The 27,162-nt window shown below is 39.2% G+C and overlaps 1 protein-coding gene across 1 annotated transcript in view; it reads right to left on the bottom strand.

Annotated features, from left to right (window-relative positions):
* COLEC10 (collectin subfamily member 10) overlaps positions 1–22,307 on the bottom strand; it is a 35,272-nt gene extending 12,965 nt beyond the window's left edge. Inside the window, exons 1-3 of the mRNA XM_035011106.1 lie at positions 22,085–22,307; positions 2,369–2,440; positions 634–705 (exon numbers count right to left, since the gene is read on the bottom strand). Of these exons, the coding sequence (XP_034866997.1) occupies positions 634–705; positions 2,369–2,440; positions 22,085–22,232 (292 nt within the window). The 5' untranslated portion in view covers positions 22,233–22,307. The remainder of the gene's footprint in view (positions 1–633; positions 706–2,368; positions 2,441–22,084) is intronic.
* Between the last annotated feature and the right edge of the window lie 4,855 nt (positions 22,308–27,162).

Below are 27,162 nucleotides of genomic sequence, written 5' to 3'. Positions count from 1 at the left end.
GAAAGAAAGAAAGAAAGAAAGAAAGAAAGAAAGAAAGAAAGAAAGAAGGAAGGAAGGAAGGAAGGAAGGAAGGAAGGAAGGAAGGAAGGAAGGAAGGAAGGAAGGAAAGAAGGAAGGAAAGAAAGAAAGAAGGAAGGAAGGAAGGAAGGAAGGAAGGAAGGAAGGAAGGAAGGAAGGAAGGAAAGAAAGAGAAAGAAAGAAAGAAAGAAAGAAAGAAAGAAAGAAAGAAAGAAAGAAAGAAAGAAGAAAGAAATTTCTACTATCCTTTGCTGCCTTGAATTTTAATAATTGTTTTCTACCACTGAACATGCTTCATGGTCTTGATACCCAATTTAGTTGTATCAAGGATTACAACCAACAGATTCTAGGATATATAGTTCAATACAGAAAGTACCAAAACTTTATGTTTGATTGTGTCCCTGAATTTCTGTTTAATCTTGTTCAAGGCCTTTATTTTTTAGACACATTGTTTATATATGAAAGGAACAGCTAAGATACGAAGAAAGAGGAAAAACTCCTATTTTAAAAGAAAGAAAAGGGATCATTTTCATGATACAGAACATTTCAGAATATATCAAGGTTATGTATGATTTGCTTCAAATTGCCACTGGAGAAAAGGAAAATGCAGCTTACCCTTCTTACCAATGGGCCCAGTCTTGCCAATGTTGCCCTGGTCTCCTGCATCACCCAGCTCCCCCTTAATTCCTGAAAAGCAAAGCATGTCATCTTTATATCCTAAGGTTTTATACTCCCTTTGAAGATGTGGCTAATGCATGATAGTCACTTGAAGGAAATACCAAAAAGTGTACTCTTCTATCTGTGGTATGTGACATATATCTTGTGCTTCCTTATCTACTTTAATCACATTATAGTGTATGTATTAAAACTAAATGTGGGTAAGTATGAAAATCCTGGACCCAGTGATACTGAAATGCTTACCAACACGATATTTCTAAAAGGTCTATAGCAGAGGATGTTTAATCTAAAGGTCAGATAAGGGGCTGAGTGGAAGAATTCTTACATTTTATTCTAATTCTGTTCCTCTGTAGATCTATTTTGGCTTCATTTTGGGAGTCTATTTCCTCCCTAAGATTTGACTATATTTGCTATTTTAAAAAGGGGAGGGAACATATCATAAAACCTAGTGATCAAAGGGACATCAGAGATTGTCCCACCAAGTTTTAATTAAAATATATATAAATATATATAGATATATATGATCGGGGATAACTGAGTTCCTCCAAAATTGTTATCAATTTTGTTTTTTTCTGTGATGACCTAAAAAAATTTACCCTTTATAAAGCTATATCCCTGTGATAATAATTTTGTAACTGAATTTGAGAAACAAGACAGAGAATCATAGGGGGGCGGGGAAGAATGAAACAAGATGAAGCCAGAGAGGATGACAAACCATAAGAGACTCTTAATCTCAGGAAACAAACTGAGGGTTGCTGGAGTGGAGGGGTGGGAGGGATGGGGTGGCTGGGTGATGGACATTGGGGAGCATATGTGCTCTTGTGAGTGCTGTGAATTGCATAAGACTGATGAATCACAGGCCTGTACCCCTGAAACAAATAATGCATTATATGTTAATAAAAATAAATTAATTAATTAAAAAAAGAATATTGTACATATTTATAGAATAAGAAGAGTTTAAATCAGCATTTCTCAAACTGAGGTCTCAAAGGCCTGTGAGTCTTTTTTTCTCTTTAACATACTAAAGATTTTGAAATCAGTGGTCTAGGGCCACCACCTTGTAGCAGTTGGCAGGAATTATGTCCCGTGCTTGAAAGACACACACTTACACATCACAATCTAAAGCTATATTTTGGGGAGGTTGCTCTTGACTTTGTGAGTAAAAACACTCCCTAAAAGCCTTTGTGTCATTCTCATCTTCTTTGCTCTGCTCTTCACCCACCCCACCATTTGCTAACAGATCTTGGAAATAGATGGATAAGTCAATGGATCAGACAACTATTTCTGTTCCTTCTTATTGTTCTCTTACACTCTAGGCCAGCCAAAATGAGTTGCTTAGCAGTGGCTTCTGAGAAGACACAGCTATCAACCCAGCTGTGTTTCTAAAACTCACAGTTTCTTAGATATTTCTGGAGACTACTACTCCCTAGGCTCCTGGAGTGTCCCACTCCTGCCCACCCTAAGGAGGTAGCTTGAGAAATGCGTCGAATCTTGGGGACAGTCAGTGTCATAGGAGCTCTCTGGTGGTGAGTAAATTCATGTCTGAAATACATGTCATTCATCTTTGGAGCAGAGAGTGTTAGGAAAGCTGCCAATTTCCAGGGCAAGGCCAGTAGAGAGAGGAAAGAGCAATTCTAACATTAGAGTGTCAAATTCATGTCATTGCACTTACCTTTTGGCCCCATGCGTCCCACTTTGCCATGTTTCCCCTCCTCTCCTGGATCTCCCTTTTCACCATCATCTCCTTTTGAAATGGAAAATGAGAGTGGAGCAGCTCAGATAATAACATAGCACATCCTCCCCAGGATATAGTGGTGAACATGGTTGGAATCCATTCCTCAGCCCAATGCTTGCCCTATAACTCCGATGTGACTATGTATACAGGTGCACATGAACTGGACACTCAGGGAAAGAGAGGACACTTCCAGTATCTTTTGTCTTTCACTTTTCTCCAGATTGTTGGGAGAGATCCATTAAGAGGATGTGACTGCCCAGTGACCTCTGAACTAGACCTGGGCAACCGATCAAAAGCTCTTCACCCCTTCCCTTGTCTTGAAATGTATGAGCTGTCCACCATTCCCACAGTGGGAACCATTTCAAGGATGCAGCCTTGAGCAGGTGAGGTGTTGTTGAGACCATCTGGCTGGTATATGTGACTGAACCCTGATAAGTTCTATATGAACTTTTGAGATTCTGGCATACAGGTGTAGAGACCTCATCTTACCACCACTGAAGACAAGCCTCATCTGTAACTTCCCTTGCTTATTAACACCACCACCTACCAATCTGGATTGGTCTGCCTCTTTCCTTGGTCTCCCCTTGCCCTCAGTGTATGGGGTGGGGGTGCAGTTTCAAATTTTCCACAAGAAATTCCCAAATTTGCAAACCTATTAAATTTATGTTTAAAGAAATATCTTTGCTGGTGATTTCCTGAGAACTTTATTTGGTTTAACAAATCTTTTTTTTTTTTTTTAATTGAAGTGTAGTTGACAATACTACATTAGTTTCAGGTTACAACATACTGATCTGAAAAGTCTATAGATTGTGTAGCCACCATCTGTCATCATACAATGCTATTACAATAGCATCAGTTATATTCCCTATGCTGTGTCTTTCATCTCTGTGATTTACTCATTTCATAACTGGAAACCTTTACCTTCTAATCCCCTTCACCCATTTTACCCATCTCTCCACCTCCCTCCCCTCTGGCAACCACCAGCAAGTTCTTTGTATTTATGGGTCTGTTTCTACTTTTTGTTTATTTGTTCGTTTATTTTGTTTTTTAGATTCTATGTACAAGTAAAATCATATGGTATTTGTCTGTCTGTCTGACTTATTTAACATAATACACTCTAGGTCCATCCATGTTGTTGCAAATGGTGAACTCTCATTCTTTTTTATGGCTGAGTAATATTCCATTGTGGGTGTGTATATATATATTTGTATACATTATATGTGTATATATATACACGCATGTGGGAGTGTGTGTGTATATAAAACATCTGGTGTGACAAATATTTATTTTTGCTGGAGAATTTGGCCAGTTCTGGAAGCATGTACATGTACAAATATGTATATTGATGTGTGATACATATATAAATAATATATATATTTATATATAATTAAATACATAAAAATATATAAATGATAATTTACACTTTATAAATTACTACTCTCTGACTGCATGCTTGAGAGCCCCCAAACTGTAGGCATAGACCAGGAAGCTAAGAACAGAAGACAGCTAGGAATGGGGAAGCAAAGCAGTTCTGTGTGAGCAGCAACTATCTTGGTCATAGATGGGTCTAGCTCTGGTACCTGCCCAGTCAAGGACTGAATGAGTGCCTTAATGAAAAGTGTCCTGGAGGGACACCTGGGTGACTCAGTCGTTAAGCATCTGTCTTCGGCTCAGGTCATGATCCCAGGGTCCTGGTATCGAGTTCCGCATCGGGCTCCTTGCTCGCCGGGGAGCCTGCTTCTCCCTCTACTACTCTGCCTGCCACTCCCCCTGCTTGTGCTCTCTCTTTCTCTCTGACAAATAAATGAATAAAATCTTAAAAAAAAAAAAAAAGAAAAAGAGAAGTGTCCTGGGGGTGCCTGAGTGGCTCAGTCAGTTAAGCATCCGACTCTTGATTTCTGCTCAGGTCATGATCTCAGGGTCTTGGGATTGAGCCCCGACTTGGGCTCTGTGCTCAGCAGGGAGTCTACTTGGGATTCTATCTCCCTCTCCCCTGACCCTCCCCCGATCACACTCTCTCTCTAAAATAAATAAATCTTTACAAAAAGAAAAAAAAAAGAAAAGAGAAGTGTCCTGGACTACAAATCAGGAGCCCTGGATTTTCACATCATGTTAGTCACTGATGGGTTGAGCAAACCTTCAAAAGTCAGTGATAGAGCTTATTGGCTTTGAAGTAAGACAGATCTGGTCTTTCTCAGCTTGACCACTCATTATCTGGAGAAAGTTGGATATGTGACATCCCTTTCTGAGCCTCATTTTCCCCTCCTGCAAATTGAACTAATAACACCTACCAAAGGAGGAAGCCCATTTTTCGGTTCTGTTCCTTATACTCATCTGTCACCTGTGGAATGGCTGCGGTCATGGGTGATTTATTCTAGCATCCCCATCATTTGACACAGTGTTTGGCTCTGATGTTTAATAAATATAGTTGAACTGGATATATCTTGTGAGCCATAAAACATTTTACAAATGTAATGGTAGTGTTTATTGAATACTATGTGCCAAAGGGGTTCCTAGTCCTTGATATGCATTCTGTCATTTGGTCTCTTGAACAACCTTTGAGAAGAATACTATTCTTAGCTCCACTTTACAGACGAGGAAATGGGTCAAAGAAGGGTTAAGTAATTTCCCAGCGTCGCATAGCTTGCAAGTAATAAAGCCGGGATTCAAACCAGAGCATTTGCCTTCAAAGCCCTTGCTCTAAACAAACTAGATGATTGGGAATAAATTCATTTCTGGGTCTGGGATTGCTCTTCTGTATGATGGGACCAAAGATGTATGTCCTGCTCACTAAAGGGCAAGATCAAACACAGGCATATATGTGAAGCACTTTGTGAATCATGAAACCACATGAATGTGAACTATTGGTGCCATTATTTCTCCTCCTTCTGCCCCCCCCCCCCTTGAGGTTTCTCATTCATTTTCAAGCAAGTATCTAACTGAAAGCAGCCAGATGAGTGAGTTAGTCATCTACTGCTCCCTGGTGGCTCCTGATGGAGACCTGGGAGGGTGAAAATAGGATTATTCTTCTGACTTGTGTGCCTGCCTCCTAGCCTGGTGGTGAGCAGGCTTCTGGTAGAGATGAAGTAAACAACTCGTACCCTTGCCTTCAGCTTGTATCCCGGGATCATTTGATCTTTGGGACTTGCTTTAATGAGAACAGAAGAGAGGTATAAATGCAAGCTTTGGAAAGGATCCTCCACATGGTTCACAGTTGTCTGCTTTCATCCTCTTGGCAATATTTCATTGGGTTAGTAGTGCAATTTAGACTTTCTTTTTTTCTTTTAAAAATAGCTACTTACATTTTAAAATTAAATGAAAAGCTATCAGTTGAAATGAACTCATTTCAATTTTACAAAAATGATTTGTTTCGGCCCCCCTAGGCCACCAGCTTGCTGTGATAATCTTTCCAGCAGAATTCCAGCAGAGCACACAGTTGACCAATTTTTCTTAGGTAAAGTTTTTTTTTTTTTTTCCCAACAAGCAAAAAGTCTTTTAAAATTAAATTCTAGTTTGAAATGAAATAGCTGAACCCAGGTCAGTACCCCCTGCTCAAAGGAAACAATTATTAAAAATTAGTGAATTGATTTTGGAAATGCTAAAGAAAATTCACCAGGAGCTGTATTTTTCTCACTGCCAAAATAATCTTATGGACTAGGGAAAAGTTGTTAGTGATCCTTTTCCTGATCAGCCTTAGAATTGAGTGGAGTGGGTGGTATGGTGTGCTTTATTAATGGGGCCAGGACTCTTCCCTAAAATATATCCTTCCCATCTCTAGTTACCCCTTCTTGCCTATTGCATTCTCACTCTTGGAAAGCTCTGTAGTCAAATCGATTATTCCCTGGACTGCTCATACATACCAGGTATATCAGTATGGTCATAAAATGGACTATCTCCCAGTGCTTTGACTTCTTTGATCACAACATCATCCTTTCACTGAAATATTAAGCCATCCTTAGGAACTACTATGTTTGCTTTCCATCCATCACTTACTTTATCAGTCCCTCTGTGCCTTTACCTACCTCCCTATGTGTCCTGAATTCTTTCAACTCAGTCATTCCCACATAGCTCTCCCTAAGGCAAAAGGAGTGCCCTCCTTTGGTGAAGAGGGCTCTGGAGCAAGTTATATCATTTTTCTGAGTCTCCGTTTCATCCATTAAATGGAGAAAAAATAATCATCACTTCATAGGATTGTTGTGGCCTAATGGGGACAATGCATGAAAAGTGTTCCGCACAGTGCCTGGTGCTTGGTAAGGTTATCTGTTCTTCTTTTAATCAGAACAGAAAGGAGGTATAAGAATGATGATGATGATCATCATCATCATCACCAGAAAAGACATCTCTTTTTAACCTTCCTTTGTATTCACTACCTCAATCCTTATCCTATAATCATCACTTACTTTTGTACTTGACTATGTACACTAAGTAAATTTTCACACAATTAAAGATAAATAGAAATAAATGTATACCCATTACTGAGACATAACAATTAACATGTTGCCATTGCTTCATCCATGTATTTTTACTGACTTTTTAAAAAAGTAAATTACAGACACGATGACATATCTTCCTTAAATACTTCAGCAAATCTCTAAAAGGTAAGAACATTCTCCTATGTATACATAATATCATTATGCTAATCTTAAGTTCGACTTGGCTATGGGGATTTGCTAAAGTCACCTTTATAGAGCTCTGTGACCTTGTTCATCTTGAGCCCATACTACTTTGCTGTATATAAACTCATAAAAAGGAGTGAGCCCTTAGAAAAAGGAGCAGACATTCAGAGGAGTAAACCTGGGTTCAGTGAATACAAATTATGACAAAAATTCCATTTTTTCTTCTGGAAGGACTACTAATAAATCAAGAAGCTGTCATGACCAGAGTGGCTGGAAGAAGACACATGTCCATTGGTCAGTCATAGAAAACTGCAGTTTCTGTGAAGCTGGGGTGATATATTGGTGAAATCCATGGGCTTTGCTCTTACAGGTCCTGAATTCAATTCCTCATTATATCCCTTTCCAGCTCTGTGAACTTAGGTGTGGTATTTAACCTTTCAGAGTTCCTGTTTTATCTGTAAATGGAAATAAAAGAGGACCTACCTGTTTAGTCTCCCAAATTGAGGGCTACTTGCTTACTATGAGACACATGGTACTTTGATTCATTTTGATAGTTTTGTGGTAGAAATTGCTGGTAGAGGAAGAAATCAATAAAAAGTTTGCTTATTTCTTTTTTCCCTGTCAAATGTACTGCCAGGTAATGTGTAGTCTTACCTGGATTGCTCCTGCCCATTCCCCAAAGGTGGGATTTTTCAGCTCTCCAAGGGTCTTATACCCTAGAACTGGTGCCAAGCACTTGGTTGACAGGAGCCAGCAGGAGAAGGTGATCTGTAATTTAAAACCAGGCATCTGCAAGCATGGCTCACTGACCCTTAAAGATAGCAGTGGTCATAAACTGTGGAGAGATTATAGGCCCGTGGTGAGATTTCATCATGGCTCTCTTTCCTCATTTGAGACACTGAGGGGTTTTTCTTCATATTTATTTTAATGAAAGCATAAAAAATGAGCAGGCATGGTTTCCAAAAGAAGAATGATTTGTAGACATTACTTTGCATCTTCATTGCCATGAGGCAACTGATCTGTGGTCAAGGGAGACAAGACCTTGGCTAACCTGGCTTAACAACAACAACATAATAATAAACACTATGTTCTATGAATAGAAAAAAAATCTTTCTATGACAGTGGGGCAGGGGTCGTCTAAGAGATTTTCTGAGGCTCTTCCCTAACACTACCTCACCCAGTTATGAGGAGTGTATATGAAATAAGACCATCCTTATAAAACAACACCTTTCCTAATACATTTAAAGCATTTGCAAAATGTTTATTTTGGTCCTAGAGCAGGGATATGGTTACAAAAGAACCAAGTTCATTTTAGTCAGTAGGAAACTGCCTGCCTCTAAGGAGAAAAGCTGTCCAAGGGAGAATCTTATGTGGAAGAAAGCAGCTCTTAACCAAGATGCAGTTTGCCAAGGGTTTCAGCCTTTGGAAACACAGGTCTTTGGAAAGTTGGTGCTATGGGCAGAACAGGAGCTTTATAGTCTGTCATGGGCTGGATTGTTTCTTCACCCCCAAAATTCATACGTTGAAGCCCTACTCCCAGTACTTCAGAATGTAACTGTATTTAGACAGAAGGCCTTTAAAGAGGTGATTAAGTTAAATTCTGGCTGTTCGGACAATCCTGATCCAATCCGTCTGGTGTCCTTATGAGAGGAGGAAATTTGGACACACAAAAGGATGCCAGGGATGAATGTACTAATCCCTGAAAAGGCCATGTAAGGACACAGTGAGAAGGCAGCCGTGTGCAAGCCAAGGAGAGAGGTCTTAGCAAAAAGAGACCAAATCTGTTGACTCCTTGACCTTGGACTTCCAGCCTCCAGAACTGCAAGACAATGAGTTCCTGTTGTTTAAGCCACCCAGTTTGTGGTATTTTGTTATGGCAGCCCTAGGAAACTAATTCATAGTCCCAGAGACCCGGGCTCAAATCCTACATCGCCACTTAAGAGCTCTTTAATATTATACTAAATATGTTCTCTCTCTTCTTCTGTTTCCTAAACTAGAAAATTGAGGTAGTTAACACTTTTCTTATGGGATTGCTTGAAGATTAGATGATATTATGGATGGAAGAGCTCACAGAGGATCCCTGTGCATTGAGTGTGCCCTTATCGATCCACTAAATATTAAGTGTATAGTGGGAACCTACAGGTTTCACCTTCCTCGTATCCTCAATCTGTGCTTCTGGTAACAGCTCCACAAATTTCCATAGGAAACCACACTTGCTTATTCTTAGTCCATGTGGTTTGAACTTAACCCACAGTGATTGGCTCAGCAGTGGGCATGGGACCCAACAAGAGCCAGTGAGTCTCGATTTGTAGATAAGCCTCCTCAATAACTCAAGCAGTTACAACTTCCGAAAATGGAGACTTGCTCTTTCTGCAAGGGTTGCAGAGAAGACAGACTATTATTGAAGTGTCAGAATCTGTTTTACCACCATGAAGGGAGAACCTTCTTTAAAATGAAGTCATTATCAAGGAAAGCTGAACCAAGGTACGGAGGCTGAGTCCTGAGCACCTGACTCCAGACCGGATGTAGCACAGCTTGAGTCCCTCCCTGTCACATGAGACTAAACATGCCCCTTCTCTCCTCTCTTTGCTTGTTTGATTAACCAGTGTAAGCTTGGTTTGTATTTGGTTTCTCTCACCTGCAAACACGTTTCCTTACTAATATAACTACTAGACACAGATCAGGAAAATAAGGGCCTTCCTCTGAGGAGATGGAAACCTCAGGAGAGGATGGGCACGTAAGCCTGTAATTACTGGGATAAATGCTGGGAGAGCAGCTGTTATGGAAGCGTGAAGGACAAAATACCTGCCTCTACCTGCTCATACCTGAAACTCTTCCCTGGTCTTTCTCAGGAAGAAGTAAATGGGATCCCTTGCATTGGGCTCCACCAGAATAAATTTATATCTTCAGGTAAGTGAAAAAGAAAATAAGCTAAAATACAAATTTGTCATTAGATGAGGGCAGGCTGGTACTAAAACGTTCTCATCAAAAAAAGTTCGTGTGGATTTTTATCTTCCATCCAAACCATGCATCCTATGCATGGGTTTGGCTCACATGTCACCTCCTCTCCCCAGAAGTCTGCTCAGTGCAGACTTTCTTGCTGCTCTGCCCTCTCCCTAAGCATCAGGAGAGTCTCATTCCCCGAAGGGAACAGCCCTTGTACTTCGTAGCATCCACCACACCCTGTCAGATTCTGGGAAAAGTCAGGGAGGATACACTATTTCCTTTATATCCTTAGCACGTGGCACAGCCACTCAGAAGGTTTTCAAAAGGAAAGGAATAACACCCTTAAAGTGAAGATCGATAAACGTGAGCTTAATGACAATACAGTCAAATAAGTTAGTCATTGATTAAAATGTTATTCTCACAAATGGCTGATTAATGAATGGACTTGAGGCAGCCGAGAGGTCTGTGTGATGGCTCGTAACCTAGGAAGGCAGCCAGCCTGGCGCCACTGTTCCCTCCACCCCATGCTTTTGTTTCCTCCTCTTCTTTGCCCATCTCTCCCAATGTCACCGCCATGCTCTCATCTGCCAGGCTCAGTCCCCAAATGGGTTTTGGCACTTCCTCCTTCTGAATTCCCACCCTGATTCTTACTTTTTCTCACATGCGTTCTTTCTTTTTCCTCCAACCCTGCTGCCATTATTCTACCTTTCCCTGTGCTAATACTCTAACCCCCATTCCTTGCAGGTGGTCCCTAAATGGTCTTCATGGTGTTTTATTCACTGGTGACTCCAAGTGCCTAGAATAGTGTCTGTTCAATGAATAATTGTTGAAATATTAGTTTCCTTAGATCTGAGCTTCGCTTTTTCAAGCCATCTTGCAGACGAATCTTTATAAAAATCACATTTTCATTACAAAACTGTCCCATTCAAAACATTTCAGCAATTCCTCTGTGTTTATAGGCCAAGTCCAAACTAGTTAGTCTAGAGTTTGGATTTTCACAGACTGGCATCAATGGAACTTTCTGGTGTTATTTTCTGACATTGACTTGCATAACCTTCTATGCCTGTTCAACTTGTTTATTCATTTTTCGTTAAAAGGTCTTTCAATTCATGCCACCATTGAAAGACTTTTCTCTCTGTTTGAAGTTCATCTCTCCAGAGGAAAAAAGCAGAAGTCATAAAAGAGAAGAGAGACATATATGACCATATGAGAAATTAAAAGTTTTTATATGGTAAAAGAAGTCACATAACTATATAGAGTTTATAAACAAATATATGACAAACAAGGAAAAAATCAAGCACTAAGACATATATAAGGTGATTAATATTCTTAACATGTGAACAGCTTTTGCAAAAAGACAATAAGTGAAATAAAAAGATGATCTAAAAATATAAACAATAAATGATAGATGAACAATGTCCACACTCACTATTAGTCAGAAAAGTAATATGGAAATGTCTATTATCATATGTTGCCATCAGATTTAGTAATAATCTAAAAAACTAATAGCATTCGAAGATGCCATAGATGCAGAGAGCACTCAGTCATTGCTTGGGGTAACATGAATTGCTATAGCATTTCTGGAAGCTAGTCTGTCAATAAGGATTAAAATAAAGAATCCACACCTTCCATTGTACCTTAGGGAACCTATTTTATGAGAATAACTATAAGAACTAATATATATACATGTATATACAAGTGTGTGTATTTATATATATGAGAATGTTTATAGTGGCAAAAACCAAAACCATAAACAATCTGAAAGTGTATCATCATCGTGAAACAGAAATATTGTGCAGTTGCCAAAAATAATGAGTGCGAGAAAGACCTCTGAAGAAGGTGTGATCTCCATGTTATATTATATAAAGACTGTCTCTTGGAGAGTCATTTGCATATGATCCCATTTAAAAGAAAAAATAAATAAACAGAAAAAATATAGAGAAACATGTTAATACCAAGCTATTATTGATGGTTACATAGGTGAAATGGTTCGGAAAATGGAAGAGTCACAGTGAAAAGTGAGATCATTAGCTTTTTCTTTACACATTTTTATTCTGCACATATTTACACTTGTTACATGGTATTTTTTAATTAAATTGTTTATTTAAATTCAATTTAGTTAGCATATACTGTATTATTAGTTTCGGCGGTAGAATTTAGTGATTCGTCAGTTGCATATAACACCCAGTGCTCATTATGTCAAGTGCCCTCCTTAATGCCCATCACCCAGTTACCCCATTCCCCTACCCACCTCCCCTCCCGGAACCTTCAGTTTGTTTCCTGGAGTTCAGTGTCTCTTATGGTTTGCCTCCCTCTCTATTTTCATTTTATTTTATTTTTCTTTCCCTTCCCCTATGTTCATCTGTTTTGTTTCTTAAATTCCACATATGAGTAAAATCATATGGTATTTGTCTTTCTCTGAATGACTTATTTCGCTTAGCGTAATACACAGGCTATGTGTTTCAACAAGCATGAAATACTCTTGCGATTTGAAAAATAAATCATAAATAATGTAAAGAAACTGTGGATCTTCTCTTCTTTTGTAAATTTTACCTATTAGTCTTGTCTCAAATTCTAAATTCTCTGAATTTATTGATAGAATTACTTCCTTGGTAATTCACCATCTGGTTCCTTGTTACTACTCTCTAATTACTGCCTTAGAGTATTATTTTAAAGCACACTGTTATTTAACTTTTTGTATTAATGTCAACTACTCAATTAGAGTGCAAGTTCCTTGTTTTGAGGGCAGGTATTTTATACTCTGTTCTCGAGAGCTGCTCAAAACTTCACAATTTGCTCACTCACTCATTCATTCCTTGAACAAATATTTATTGAGTTTCTACCAGCTGCTAAGTCCTGTGTTGAGTCCTAGGCATACAACACTGTCTCAGACTAGACATGATCTAAGCCTAAAAGTTTGGTGGGAAGGAGACACCAAACAAGGTCTTTTAAATGTTATGAGTACTATGAATGGGAAATTACCATGTGTGTTGTTGGCATCTAACAAGGTGAGATTTTGAAAAGATCGATGATCTTTTTTCTTCTCCCTGGTAAGGAGATTTGGCTTTTATTCATCTATAGGCTCTCTCCTCAGATGATAAGATAATGTATCAAATAAGGAAATAGAATAGAAATGCTTTTTCTATATTAATATTCTAAACAATGTAAGGAAATATAATATGTAAGGACATATATTGTGATTAATTTATCTAATAACAATATCAATGACAATATTGATAACAACTATGTTTACTGGGTGCTTCCTATGATCCAACCCAGGTTGTTGATGTGCATGACCATGATGTCAACCAATCCCTTTATTGTGCCCCATCAGTCTCAGAGACCCATAAACTTTATTCCCCCTTCAGCTAGTTCCTGTATAACCTAGCAAAAAAAGTGAGGATTTCAAGGATCCTGCAATGTTTCCTACTTGAATTATAAAGCACCTCTTCTTTGTTTTCAGGTTTATTTGGTTCAAGAAGAATTACTACCTGGAACCTGCAAGTTTTTTGTAGTCATTGCATGTCCGAGTAACAGGGAGAAAAAAAGAAAACAACTAACATTGTACTTAATGAAAAATACAATATTAAGTTTTGTTGGGCAGGTTTTCTTCCTCCTGCACATATCATTCATTATTAAAATGCATTCACAGCCAAGTCAGTAGAAACAAATGCAAGGAGGAATCCCATCCATCCAGGACAAAGTGGCATACTTCTGCAATACATTTTTATTTGGCAGTAGTTAAGAGCGGAAGATCTGGGATCTGAGGGCTTAGTTCAAGTCCTGGTTCCATCACTGGCTCCTGGCAACCCACTTAAGTTCTATAAGTCGAAGTTTCCTCACTAGTAAACCAGAATATTGAAATATCTCCCTCACAGTGTTTTTGAGAGGAGTAAATGTGCTAATGCATATGAAGGGTCAAACGGTGTCTGGAATGCAGTGAGCGCTTGAGAAATTTATGATATGATAGTATCATCCACTAGGTCACCCAGAATTTCTAGCCACTAGAAATTAGAGGGATACAAAGAAGAGGCCAAGGGCAGGCAATGCCTCTTTAGCCCATACCTTGGCTGTGCAGATTTGCAACTCCCTGGCTGATGTGTATTTTTGCTTCCAGAGATTTGTGCGTCTGGCATTGAAACATTTACAGCACTCTGTAGATGTAACACACAATATTCTGTCTAAAATTCCTTTCAGTACAAAGTGGGGCAGAAGCTAATGTAAAGAAAAAGAATAGCATTGTAAGTAATAGCTATGCGATTATATCCCAACATCCCAACCCATGGACACCCCACCCATCTGTGAGAATGACAGTGTCCTCCCTGATGATTCCACTAAATGAAACAAGTTACAAAAACCATGAGTCAAGACAAATAGTGTGATTTGTTTTTGTAGAGAAGAAATGCCTAAAAAATATTTATGATCTCTATTTTCAACTGCTTACTGGACTTTTCCATATGGATGTCCAGAGGCAGCTCAAACTGTTTAGAACTCATTATCATCTGCCAGTTTTGCTTCTGAAATCTCTCTCTAATCTCCCCTCTTTCTCCCTATCCCAACAGCCCTGATTCATCTCTCATTTTTAGTTCATGTCCCACCAGGATCTTCTCACATCCTTTCAGTCCTTCAGCCTGTCTTCAGCCCTGCCAAGAGTTTTGTCTACCTAAAAAAATATCTAAGTTGCTTCATTCTCCTACTCAGACTTCCATTGACTCTTCTGCTTTAAACTATCATTTGGCTAGTCAGACCTGATACGATCTTAAAACTTCTACAGAGTAGCTGTGAAAACCAAAACCAGAAAAAAAGAAGAAGAAAGAAAACCCAAGGTATAATGAAAATTAGGTTAACAAAGTGCAGTAAGTTTCCATTTACAATGAAGCCATTGGAGCTAGAATAGGGAAAACATTCTGTGCTCCACCTTATTAAAAGATTGAGGTAGAATAACACTTAGTTTCTCCTCCTTTGGACACCCCTGTTCTAAGAGTAGGTCTCCACTGACCTACAAATTAAGTCAATAAATTTGTTGCATTAGTGATGCATTTCAACACGGCAGAGTACTGTGCCCTAACCTCCCATATCCATCCATATTTCTAATTCCAAAGAGTAAGATAGGAAGAAATACAGGAAAACAGGCAGTAAAATGATGCATTTTGGGTGATTCGGTTCTCAGTGGTAAAGCCTTGTAGGCAGGTGCAGGAATACCTTGGCATCAATGAATGCTGAGCATTTTAATTTTGTATACCCTCATCTGTGCAGAGCTACAATGTTAGAGAAACAGGATGAGGGATCAGGAGAAAGTTCCACAGCATGGTTGGGTCACCTTAGAATAATACCAACATGATATTGCCTCCCTTCAGGGTCCTCTAAGCTAAGAAAAAAGGTCATATCCCTTGCCTTTGTACACTCCATGTGAGCATTATTTCAGTGTATTTGGTTTGTGTCTATGGGTTAGTAGTTTGCCCCAAGATCACTGGTGGCATGGTCTAGCCTTGCTCTTCAAATGCTAGGATAAATCCATTCTAGAGACCTTCCTTTGTAATATATCCAAGTCCCTCCTTCTCTTTGGAGACTTTCACTTTGGTCTGCAGCATATTGTTACACTTGTGACATTTCTCCATCTCCCAAGCTCCCTTTGGACATAAGGGCCTCTTTGGACACTCAGCATGTGGTCTAAGGGGAGGGTACTTTGGCTCTGAACGTCAAAATCCTTTTCTAGATTTTTGTTCATCTCAAGCAAGGCAGAACAACATCATTTAAACTATTTTTGACTGCACTCCATACTGTAATGTCTTGCACATACACTCATCCCTGGCTGATGTCAAACAAATGACCCTCAGAAGAGTCACAGGCACAGGCTTTAGTTCGTTCATTCGTTCATTCGTTCCTTCCTTCTTTCCTTGCTTCCTTCCTTTATTTATTTATCCCTCTCTTTAAGTAGGGATAATGATTCCTATAGTATGTCAGTGGAACTAAAGAAAAATAATTGATAAATCCTTGGTAAATTCTAAAGACTCATACTCATATAATTTGTTTAACAGATAAAAGTATTCTCAAGGGGCCACAAGAGACCTGAAATAATGGTTCTAGAGTTTTCAAGTCAAGACCAATCACAGTAAATAATTTGAAAACAATTAAATTCTTTAGACGCGACTTCAGTTGAGTCTCTGAATGTCAGATTTTTACTGCACATACTTATAATTATAATTTATAAAAGAGCAGAGAATGTTCTAGAATATAATTTAAAGAGTTTTGTAAAATTATAGAATATTACAGATCAAATATGTGGTGCAAAAACCAGACAAGACTGCTTATGGATCAGAATATCCAGAAAATATGTGAAAAGGCTAAACAACACCATTTCTAACAGACGTAGAATTTCATAAACACAAATAGTGAGAGACTTAAGTTGTATCTGGCCTACACGTATGGTCGGTGACCCAAGGCCAACAAAACTGCCTGCCTGGGGCACAGGAAAATATTCCCTAAAGGACGAAAAAAGACCAGAAAGCAGGAAAAACATTCTCATTTTCTCTTGAGTTTTGCTAATCCATGGTTTTCGAATATTTAAAGGGTCCTTGGCAATATGTCAGGGACAGTACTAAGTGCTTTGTGTGGCTTAACTCATTTCTCCTCACCAAGACCCCTTAAGGTAGTCACACTTATCATCCAATCTTTTATTGCTGAAAAGAAAACTGAGGTTTAGTTTTGTGAGTTTTAGCTCATTTAATCCCATTACATCCCTAGGGGTATTTACACTATTGTTATTCCTACTTAATTGATCAAGAACACCAGACTCAGTTGGAGAACAAGGGAAAGAAGGCAACATGAGTGAAGAGAAAGGGTGATCTCAAGTGAAGTACTAACAAGAGTTGACTTTGCAGGGGTAGTGCAATAGAAAGGAAATTGCAGCAAGGAGCAGAAGGTGGTGGCGTTTCCCTGATGGATTTCTATTTAAGGAGCCAACTTTACAATCTGTGAGCCTTTCATTAGGGAGTGGGGAGAGAGGGAGTTTATGGTAATGGAAAATGGAAGCTGATGGGAAAAATGAGGATAGCTAAGCTATATGCTACACATGTTTTAATTTTCAAATTAAGCATTTGAGATGGACAATAACATTATCTCTATTTAAAGAATGAAAACACTGAGGCTTAAGGTCTCAAAGACAGTAAGTGGCAGAGCTCAAATTCAAAGTCCATGATCTTTGCCAACATGCAAGTACCTACTACTACCATGGCCCTAGAGGTGATAGATGGATAGCCAAGTTATTGTGCAAGGGAGTTGAGGAAAGGGGAAGCCTGGGGAAAGGATGCATGCTTATTAAAATGAAACAAGCTAAATGTTTTTTAACGTTATCATCATATCTCCTGAATCATCTTTGCTCACACCTTGATTGCCTGGAGTTTTACTCTTCCCTTTCTGGTCTAACCTTGAGATGCTTTCTTGGCATCTACCCAAAGGGAAAAGGAGAGGAAAAAATGGTTTGGAATACCCTGGCCGAGCCACTTAAAATTTTGGTCTGTCTTTATGCATAAAATACATATTAAAACTCTCAATGAAAGAATATAGTGAATTAATATAGTTAATATAAAGGTCTTGGGAAAATACCTACTTGCTTAACCTCTCTGATAAAGCCGCCAGAAAGAAATTAACAACTTAATTTATATCAAGGTGACCGAGCTAAAACAATTCCATATGATGTTTATGCATTGACCTCACAGAACTCCTTTTCTAATGTTAATTTAGAAAGCTAAAGGAAGGATCATTTCATGCTTAATGAGACTGATGAAACGTGAGGGTGATGATACAACCTGGCAGAATGGAACAATGACTGGCCTGGTGATTGGAACAGGAGTTCCAATTCTAGTCCTGCTGCCAGCTAATCACTGTATGACTTAGAACAAGTAATCTTAACTCTCTGGGCTTCAGCTTTAACAAATGCAAAAATAAATGGAATTAAACCAAGTTACTTCTGATAGTTACATTACAGGTAGTGAGACTTCCAAATTGGCTGTGAAAGTGATCCAGACATTCCTGGGCATATCTGGCCATCTGTTTGGGGAAGTCATGAGAAGCTTGTTTGCACTGGAGGCTGAAAAGATTCCTGGAAATAACTTGATATAGCTAGGATCCAGAGAGTGAGGGGGTATCCGGTAGGGCCTACTGTGCAAATGGCATTTGAGCTAAAACCTAAATGAGGAGAAGGAACGATCCTTGGGAAGGAAGATCTGGGCTGGGCTAAGTTTAGGCCAGACAGAAGGAGCACCAAATACAAAGATCCTGGGCCAGGAATGAGAGACAAAGCAGGGATGCCTGAATCAGACTACAAGTGGAAAAGCCGTTTGATGTGGGAGAAGTTAGGGAGAAGCCAGATGGAATGCAAAGCAACTTTTAGGCCACACACACAAAAGTCATTGAAAAAAAAGCTCCTAAGCAAAAAGGTTAACGGAAGCCAGCATAAGCAATAAGGCAAAATATCTTTAATTTCCAAGCAAACTAATGAAGTAATGGAGTTGATTATCAAAAAGAAGGCATATCATTACTTTCAGCATATTTCAGTATCCAGTACAATGTTGAGCTGTGAGGTGGCATGAATGCCATGTTCTCAGGCATCGTCGCATCCATTTCTTATCACATAGGGGTCAGTGGACTATATTCTCAAACCTGATTCTAATAGAAGCCAGTGGGTGTCATGGAATGGCACTGGACCCAGAGCCAGAAGGCCAGGGCTTTTCTTTTTTTTTTTTTTTTAATTTTTTTTTTTATTCTTATGTTAATCCCCATACATTACATCATTAGTTTTAGATGAAGTGTTCCATGATTCATTGTTTGTGCATAACACCCAGTGCTCCATGCAGAATGTGCCCTCCTCAATACCCACCACCAGGCTAACCCATCCTCCTACCCCCCTCCCCTCTAGAAGCCTCAGTTTGTTTTTCAGAGTCCATCATCTCTCATGGTTCGTCTACCCCTCCGATTTCCCCCGCTTCATTCTTCCCCTCCTGCTACCTGGCCAGGGCTTTTCAAATTGCTTATCTGTTCTGTAAGTATGTGAGAGACCTTGAGGGTTCCACTTGGCCTTGTTGACATTGTTTCCTTATCTTTTAAGTTTAAAGTATTTGCTACCACACAGGGCAATTATGAAAATTAAACAAGATAATCTACTTGAAAATACTTTGGAAATTGTGAATCATCACTCAAATATTTCTTATTGCTCTTACATTTCTTTTTAACATTTCTTGTTAAAATTTCTTGCCACTGCTGTTCTCAAGGGAAACCACTAGAGGTCAGAATTGTACACGAATAGTTTCAAGAAACGACACAGGTGGGAAAGGGAACATTTTCTACTGAACAGCATAAAATAATAAATTTAAGGCATAGAGAGAAAAATAAAGATGGCTTTCAACAAAGAAGTTTTGATAATTGTAACATTGCTTATTCCCAAAATTGTTAGCACACAGATAAATAGGGAGAGGAAGGAAAGACAAATAGAATTTAATTATCTATTTATACTGTCTACAGGGCTTAAAGTTTGTATTTGTTAGCTTATATTATTCTTAAAACAGTTCTCTAATGAAGCTCACTTTGCAAATAAAGAAACTAAAGCATAAATAGATGTAATAGCATACTGAAGATCAAAACAGATTTAATTCCATATCCTTCTTACCACCAAGTCATGCTTGGGAAATAATGCAGTAAGAAAATGGTGAGTCTGTATTGGACAACATATTATATGACTGGTTAACATTACTTGTTTTCCACCTGCAACTCTAAATAGTTTATTTAGTTCTCAGTCTCCCAAATGAATTTAGGGAAAACTCCTTTTATTGTTTCTCAGAGCTCCTAGAAGTTTCTGAGCACAGTGCTGGAAACTATGGTATTGACATGAGAGAAAAATATACATCATGGAGAAAAATATACATCAGCCTGCTCTTAGGAAAAATATATTAAACAGAAGCAATAATTCCATCCTTTAAATATTCCCTTAGCCATCAAGCTTTTTTCCCCCTTTTCTTTATTATTAGTATTTTTTTAGAAATAAATATGCAAATCTGCCTTGTTCAAGGGTAGGGAGGCGCTATTACCATGTTCATGAAGGAATGAGGTAGGGTAGATGGCAGTTTATATCTTGAGAGACGACGAAGACTAAGTCTTGTTTTTCATTTGTAGGCACAACATCCATTGCCTAGGGTGGCAGAGAGTCGGTGATGAGCACACGCATGGTGCTCCATATGCATGAATACAGGCAATTTGCAAAGAAAAAACCAAGTTAACTGAGCCCTGAGTCCAAGAGTTTACCATCTAATACAAAGCTTGAAATGTAGACATGTTCTAGGACAAGGGCTTTAATTTGAAACCTTTAGCACTGAACATGAGGCCTGAGATGTAGGAGGTATTCAGTACATTCTGTTCCAGACTTGTGGAATATTTTTAATAAGAAAGGAACTTAGAATTCATTTTGATGCAAAGTCCTCAGACTCTGGGGGAAGAAAAAATCATACCAGGTTCCTAGCAGACTTTGTTCTGGAACCCCTAGGGTTCTAGATGACACAAGCTCAGGAAAAGAAAGAAAGATTTACATTGTTTGAAATCTTAGCAAGGTTTCTAGTGGGAAGGGGGATGTTTTGCATTAAGAAATGAGGGTAGGAAGACCATGATGAACAGGCTGTTGGTATCCAATTAAAATTAATTGCCCACTCCTCCTTCCTAATTTTTTTCTTTCTCTACTGCTCATGACACTAATATATGTTATTTAATGCATCTCTTATGCCTAAAATAATGCTTGGCACTTAATAGGTATTTGATATATGTTGGCTGGATTGGAATAAATAGAATTGTTGTACTGGAATGCATGATATTTGGGATGTTATTTTGACAACACTTTGTCCATTCTTCTTCTAGCTTGAAAGTTGTAGTTTCTCTGCAAGGAAAATTAACGGTGCTATTCTCAAATGGACTCTCCCATTTGCAGGGACAAGGAAAACTTTAATTTTCAGCATTTTCCATGATACCTCAGGAATAACACAAAAGTTCCTTGTACAATATTGGAAAGTCCAGTAATAGTTCTAAGTAAATACTTTTAATTCTAATCAAAACTTTCTTTTCTGAACATTTGCCCTCACATTATTCATTTATTCACCCAAGAAATTATTTGGAAGCCCCAAGGTCTCATTTTTCCTCCCTGCATTTATTTTATGATATCAAAGGTTAAAGCTTGGATTGCAATCTTAGGAGGAAATTAATTCACTGATTAAGAAAAATGCACTTTAAGCAATACACATTTAAATAACTGACAAGCATAGGGCGATGTATTTCTGCTTTTTCTGAAAGACCCTTTTTTTCTATTTAAAATTTTAAGCAGCTGCAATTCTTCCACCCTATAGCCTGGAGAAACATAGCATGAGTTACTAATAAGGGAGCACCAATTTGCACTGCAGTGACCACTTCCAGAACAAAAGGGTCAGAACTAAAACCGGGAAAACCACAGCGTTTTTTATCAGCCCGTTGCTTGAAGAACATTTAGACCTTGGCTCTACTTGAAAAAATTCTGCCATAGTCTATCACCCTTCAGCTGAAGGCACGTGGCCCCAAAGACTCCACTTTCAATAAAGAAATTTCATTTATATACTACCTGCATCCTCGACAAAAATTTTCTTCTTCGTAGGAAGCCCACTCATTGAATGAAATATTCGGAAGATTTAATTCCCTCCTTACATAGCTTTTGCCCAGTAACTTTACCAAAATCAGTGCTGAGAAAGGCGTTGGAATAAAAAGAGCCAAAGAATAGAGAGGGTCCTAAGGAAAGCATTCCTGAAAGACTAACGTCTCGGCTTGTGTACCTTCCCCCTAGAACAGCATGGAGGAGGGAATTTTCCCGTGCCCTGGGTGAGGTCCACCCCCTCCCAACATGCTCTTACCTAGCATCAGGGAAGGTTTTTACAAAAATAACAGGCCATTGGTTTTCCAAAACAGAAGGAAGAAGGAAGGCGCACACTAAGGAGAAGAGAAGGTCATTGAGAGTTACAGTAGGGTTGAGGGAGGAGGGAAGAGAGTTCACTTACTATATATGAACATTTTGCTTTTCTTTCCTCACCTTTGGGTCCTGGTGCAATTGTGTGTGTAGCACAGACTTCAGTGGTAGGACGGCTATCCATGTCCAAACCCAGACTTTGAATTTGCAAAAGAAAGAGCACCAGAAGGATGGACTGGTTTCTTCGAAGTAGGACTCCAAAGCCACTCATTGCCGTGGTTCTTCAAAAAAGGATTGCCCAGAAGTGCCAAAGAAGTAGCTTTATTTTAAATAAAACTTCTGCTTTAGGGAAGAAAGTAAAGTATCTGGAGGACACATTCCAAAAAGGGCCCCAAAGACAAGCAGGGAGCATACCCTGGGTTGTTTATTTTCTCAGTATTCTGAATGGACCGTACATTGTCCAGACTGTTTATTTTCAAGTGACAACAGTTTACTGAAAATTATCTCTGAACTAAACACTCGAGAAGAAACAACCCAGAGAATGGAGAGGATAGAGATGACTCCTGCTCAGCACATGAGCTTACAATTTAACATCCCACATTGCATTTTTATGTTGAGTTCCAGAAAGATGGAGCCAGAGATTGCTTGAATTACCTGCATGTTATGGATACACTATGCAGGGCTTTGAGCTTTTTTGTAAGGAAATATTCATTAATTGTTTGTGGCAACTGAATGCTAGCACTCCCACTGCTCTTCATGACCTTATTTCCTTCTCTTGTTACAAAGAACCGTCTTGGGATTAAACTCCAAAGGAAAGAACACCAGCTTTTCTGCAAAGCAATTTGGCAATAAGTATCAAGAATATTAAAAATGTTTATAGCCTTGATCTAGTAATTGTCTTTCTGGTACACTATTTTAAGAAATTATTCTGAAATGTGAACAAAGTTTTATTTGAGAAAATATGGCAAAAAGAGGAGGGGGCATCAACTGCCTAACAATACATTATGGTTGACAAATCATAGTAAATACAAACATATGAGAGAGTACGACTTGAAAATTTTATCATAATGATGTTTGTAGCAAGTTTTTGATAAAATGGGGGGGAGAAGCTTATGCTATTATTATGTTTCTTAAAAAGCAGTATAGATATAGATAATAGAGATGTAGGTATAGACATATATACAGAGATTGAAATAGAGATTATTCTTCCTTTCTCTATCTCCTATCTATCATCTATCTTTCTATCTATCATCTATCATCTATCTATCATCTCTCTCTCCATCCATCCATCCATCCATCCATCCATCCACCTATCTATCCCATCAACGCATGGCCTGTACGAATAGCCTAGTCTTAGTGAGATATTAAAAAACTAGAATTAGAATCACTTATATGGCACCTGGGTGGCTCAGTCAATTAAGCAACTGCCTTTGGCTCAGGTCATGATCCCAGGGTCCTGGGATCGAGTCCCACATCAGGCTCCCTGCTCGGTAGGGAGTCTGCTTCTCCCTCTACCCTTCTCCCCTGCTCATGCTCTCTCTCTTTCTCACTCTCTCTCTCAAATAAATAAACAAAATCTTTTAAAAAATCACATATAATAGGGAGATGCCTTACCTTCTCTATTCTTGAGAAGCATGTTAACTGAGAGGCCAGAAGGGGTTTTAGACCTACTTTCCTTGACATTGGAAAAGACGGACCTTATATATCCTCATAAGGGCCAATGAAGAATTATTTCCATGAGATGTTATTACAAGTAATGGTCAATCTAAGAAATACAGGTGTATGAGTTTCCTAGGACTGCTGTAACAAAGTACCACAAACTGAGGGGCTTAAATAACAAAAATTTATTGTGTCACAGTTCTGGAGGCTGGAAGTCTTAAGATCAAGGTGCAAACCCATGCTTGTTCTGAAAACACCAGGAAAAGATCAATTTAGGCCCCTCTCCTAACTTCTGGTATTTGCTTGGCTATGACAGCACAGCTCTAATCTTCACACAGTGTTCTCTCTGTGTGTATCTGTATGTATCTCTCTATGTCAAAATTATTCCCTTTTTATAAGCATACCATTCATAATGGATTAGCCCGCCCCCCGCTAATGATCTCATTTTAACTGGAAAACCTCTTAACAACCTATCTCTAAATATAGTTACATCATGAGGTACTGAGAGTTAGGACTTCAACACATGAACTTATTTTTTTGTCTGGGAAAACACAATTCAACCCATAACAGGCTTACAGTATGACGTAACTGGATTTTTTAAATAGCAATACAGGGAAAGGGAGCAAAAGGAACTGGCATTAATTGAATAGTCATTATGTGCAAAATAAGGTTGATCTCTTCAGTGTATCTTGTTTAAGCCTTAAAATAACCCTTGGAATGGATAGTAACTCCCCCATTTTGCAGACAAATTACTTGAGGCTCAGAAAAACTAAGCAATTTGTTTAACATCACTGTGAAGGTTAATTTTATGTGTTAACTTGACTGGATTATGGGGTGCCCAAATATTTGGCCAAACATTATTTCTGGGCATGCTTATGAGAGTGTTTCCAGATGAGATTAGCTTTTGAATCTGTAGACTGTGTAAAGCAGATTTTCCTCCTCAATCTAGGTGGTCCCCATCCAAATCATGGAGAGCCTTACTAGAACGAAAAGGTTGAGGAAAAAAGAAATCCCCCTCTGCTTCATTGGTGGAGCTGAGATTTTGGTCTTTTCCTGTACTTAGACTGGGGAGCTTTTGGCATCATCTCCCGGGTTCTTGGGTCTTTGGACTTGGTCTGAACTTAACACCAGTTTCTCTCAGATTCTCGGGCCTTTTAGCTTGGACTGAAACTATGCCACCAGCTTTTTCGGGCTTCCAGCTTGCAGATGGCAGATTATGGGACTTCTCAGCCTCCATATTCATGTGAGCCAATTTCTTCTAACAAATCTTTCCCTCTCTTGATATAGATATTAATATATACAGATATCAATATAGATATATCTTGATGGTCTGTTTCCCTGGAGAACCCTGATTAAAATTCACCAATTGAAAAAGGGACCAAAAAAAATTCAAATATAAATTTTTTCCCAAAATTCCTGCTTTAAAATGCTACTTGTATTCCATAAAGGTGAATAGGCTCAAGCTTTGAAGATGCACTAATTTTTACACGTTCCTAAAACCTCAAAATAGTTGCATTTGTCATATTAACAGTGATAGGAAAATAGTGGGAATCCATAGAATGGTGTGAGAAACTCAAATTCTATATCATAACCAGATAAATGACATAGAGCAAATCACTCAACTTCAATTGCCATAAGGCATATAAAGTGAGTTTAGACTTGATATTTAATGTACTTTCTGAATTCTAAGATTCTTTGAAAATAGGTGTTCTTTAAGTTGTTTAAATCATTCTAAATCTATTTTGTTTCTTTCATTTCTTTGTCAAGCATTCCCTGGCATATAGTGAAATACATTCATTACATTTATATGTAGAAATTCTTTGGTAACAATCTGAAGCATATAATAGTCCTTAGTATTTTTCCTTGGGATATGCTATGCCTGTTCTTTCCAACCTCTCTCTCTCTCTCTCTTTTCAGTTCAACAAAGTATAAAGACTTCCAGGGAAGATAGCAGAGTAGGAGGACCTTAAACTCAGTCATCCCACAGATACACCTAGAAAACACTGGCATCAGTGAAAATAACCCAGAAAACGACCCAAAGACTAGCAGAACAGACTCTCCAGCTAAGTGTAGAGAAGAGGCCAGATTGAAGAGGGTAGGAAGGGAGAAGATGCAGTCAGGAGCCAAACGGACCCTTGGTACTGTCCATGGGAGGGAGGGACACTGCAGGTGTGGAGAGAGGAGAGGACCAGACCCCAGACCAGGCACCCCAGGCATGGGGAACCCACATGAAAACCAGAGGGACATAATTTCATGAGTTCTTACTATAAGCAGGGTTTAACATCTAGAACTTGAAAAATCAGCAATGTAGGCTCTGGGAGAGCCAGGAGGATAAGAGGAAACTGAGTTCTCCACCCTTAGAGAGACAGCACAACAAACAGCCCCACAGAAATACAGCATAGAAGCAGCAGTTTGAAAAATGCCTGGGCTATACAGGAGGGAGATTTGTTTCCTAATCTTAGAGTATGTGCTGCAGGGGCGGAGATCCTTGGGAGAATTCTCCAAGAACAAAGGAGCTGGTAGGCACCATTTCCCTCCCCTTCCCCCTAGCCTAGATACAGACACCTGCAGGAAGCAGCGGGCCACTCCTTACTTAACTTGCTAACAGACCCCACTGCACCCCCTTGTTCTCCTGCAGACACACCCCCTCCAACCAGGCCTCTGCTCCAGGACCCCTCCCATAGCAAACTTGTGCAAACCTTGCTAACACTATACACCCTGCCCCCTCCAAAATACCCTTGGCTGTACCACTCCAAAGTGACTCCTACCCCAGTCGCACACCAGTCTGACTGCAGCCCCAGCAATGGGGTGGGGACAGATATCTGGTTGACTGCAGGCCCTGCCCACAATGAAAGTTTCTTAGGGGACAACACAGGGAAAGTGCTTAGTAGTTTGGTGCTACCACATCTCTGGCAAATGTCTGGTCTGACTCAACTCAAGCCCAAGGTGGCCCCAGACTGTCCTGCTCACAACACAGGGACCAAAACCTGCCCACAACAGGCAAAGAGAGCCATTGCAGATGACAGGACTGAAGGTAAACATGGCATAGCCATGATAATAGGGCACATGTAACACACATCGGAGACATCCCTAAAGTGCCAGGTTCTGATGAACAGGGCACATTACACTGCAGGGCACCATAGGAGCTCATCTTCATAAGGCCACTGCTTTCAAAAGCAGGAGAGGTAGCTGACTTTCTTAACACATAGAAATAGACACAGAGAGTTAAACAAAATAAGGAGACAGGAATATGTCCCAAATGAAGAACAGGACAAAATCACAGCAAGAGACCTAAATGGAATGGAGATAAGTAATATGCCTGATAAAGAACTTAAGGTAATGGTCATAAGACACTCAACGGACTTGAGAAAAGTGTGGAGGACCTCAGTGAGACCCATAACAAACAGACAGAAAACATGAAAAAGAACCAATCAGAAATGAAGAACACAATAATTGAAATTAAAAAGACACTAGATGGAATAAAGAGCAGACTAGAGGAAGACAAAGAACAGATCAGCAACTGGGAGGACAGAGTAATGGAA

Source organism: Mirounga leonina, unplaced genomic scaffold (genome assembly GCF_011800145.1).
Source record: "Mirounga leonina isolate KUSES-001 unplaced genomic scaffold, KU_Mleo_1.0 Mir_165, whole genome shotgun sequence".
In the NCBI taxonomy this organism is placed as follows: domain Eukaryota; kingdom Metazoa; phylum Chordata; class Mammalia; order Carnivora; family Phocidae; genus Mirounga; species Mirounga leonina.
This window is presented reverse-complemented; position numbering and strand designations above follow the sequence as displayed.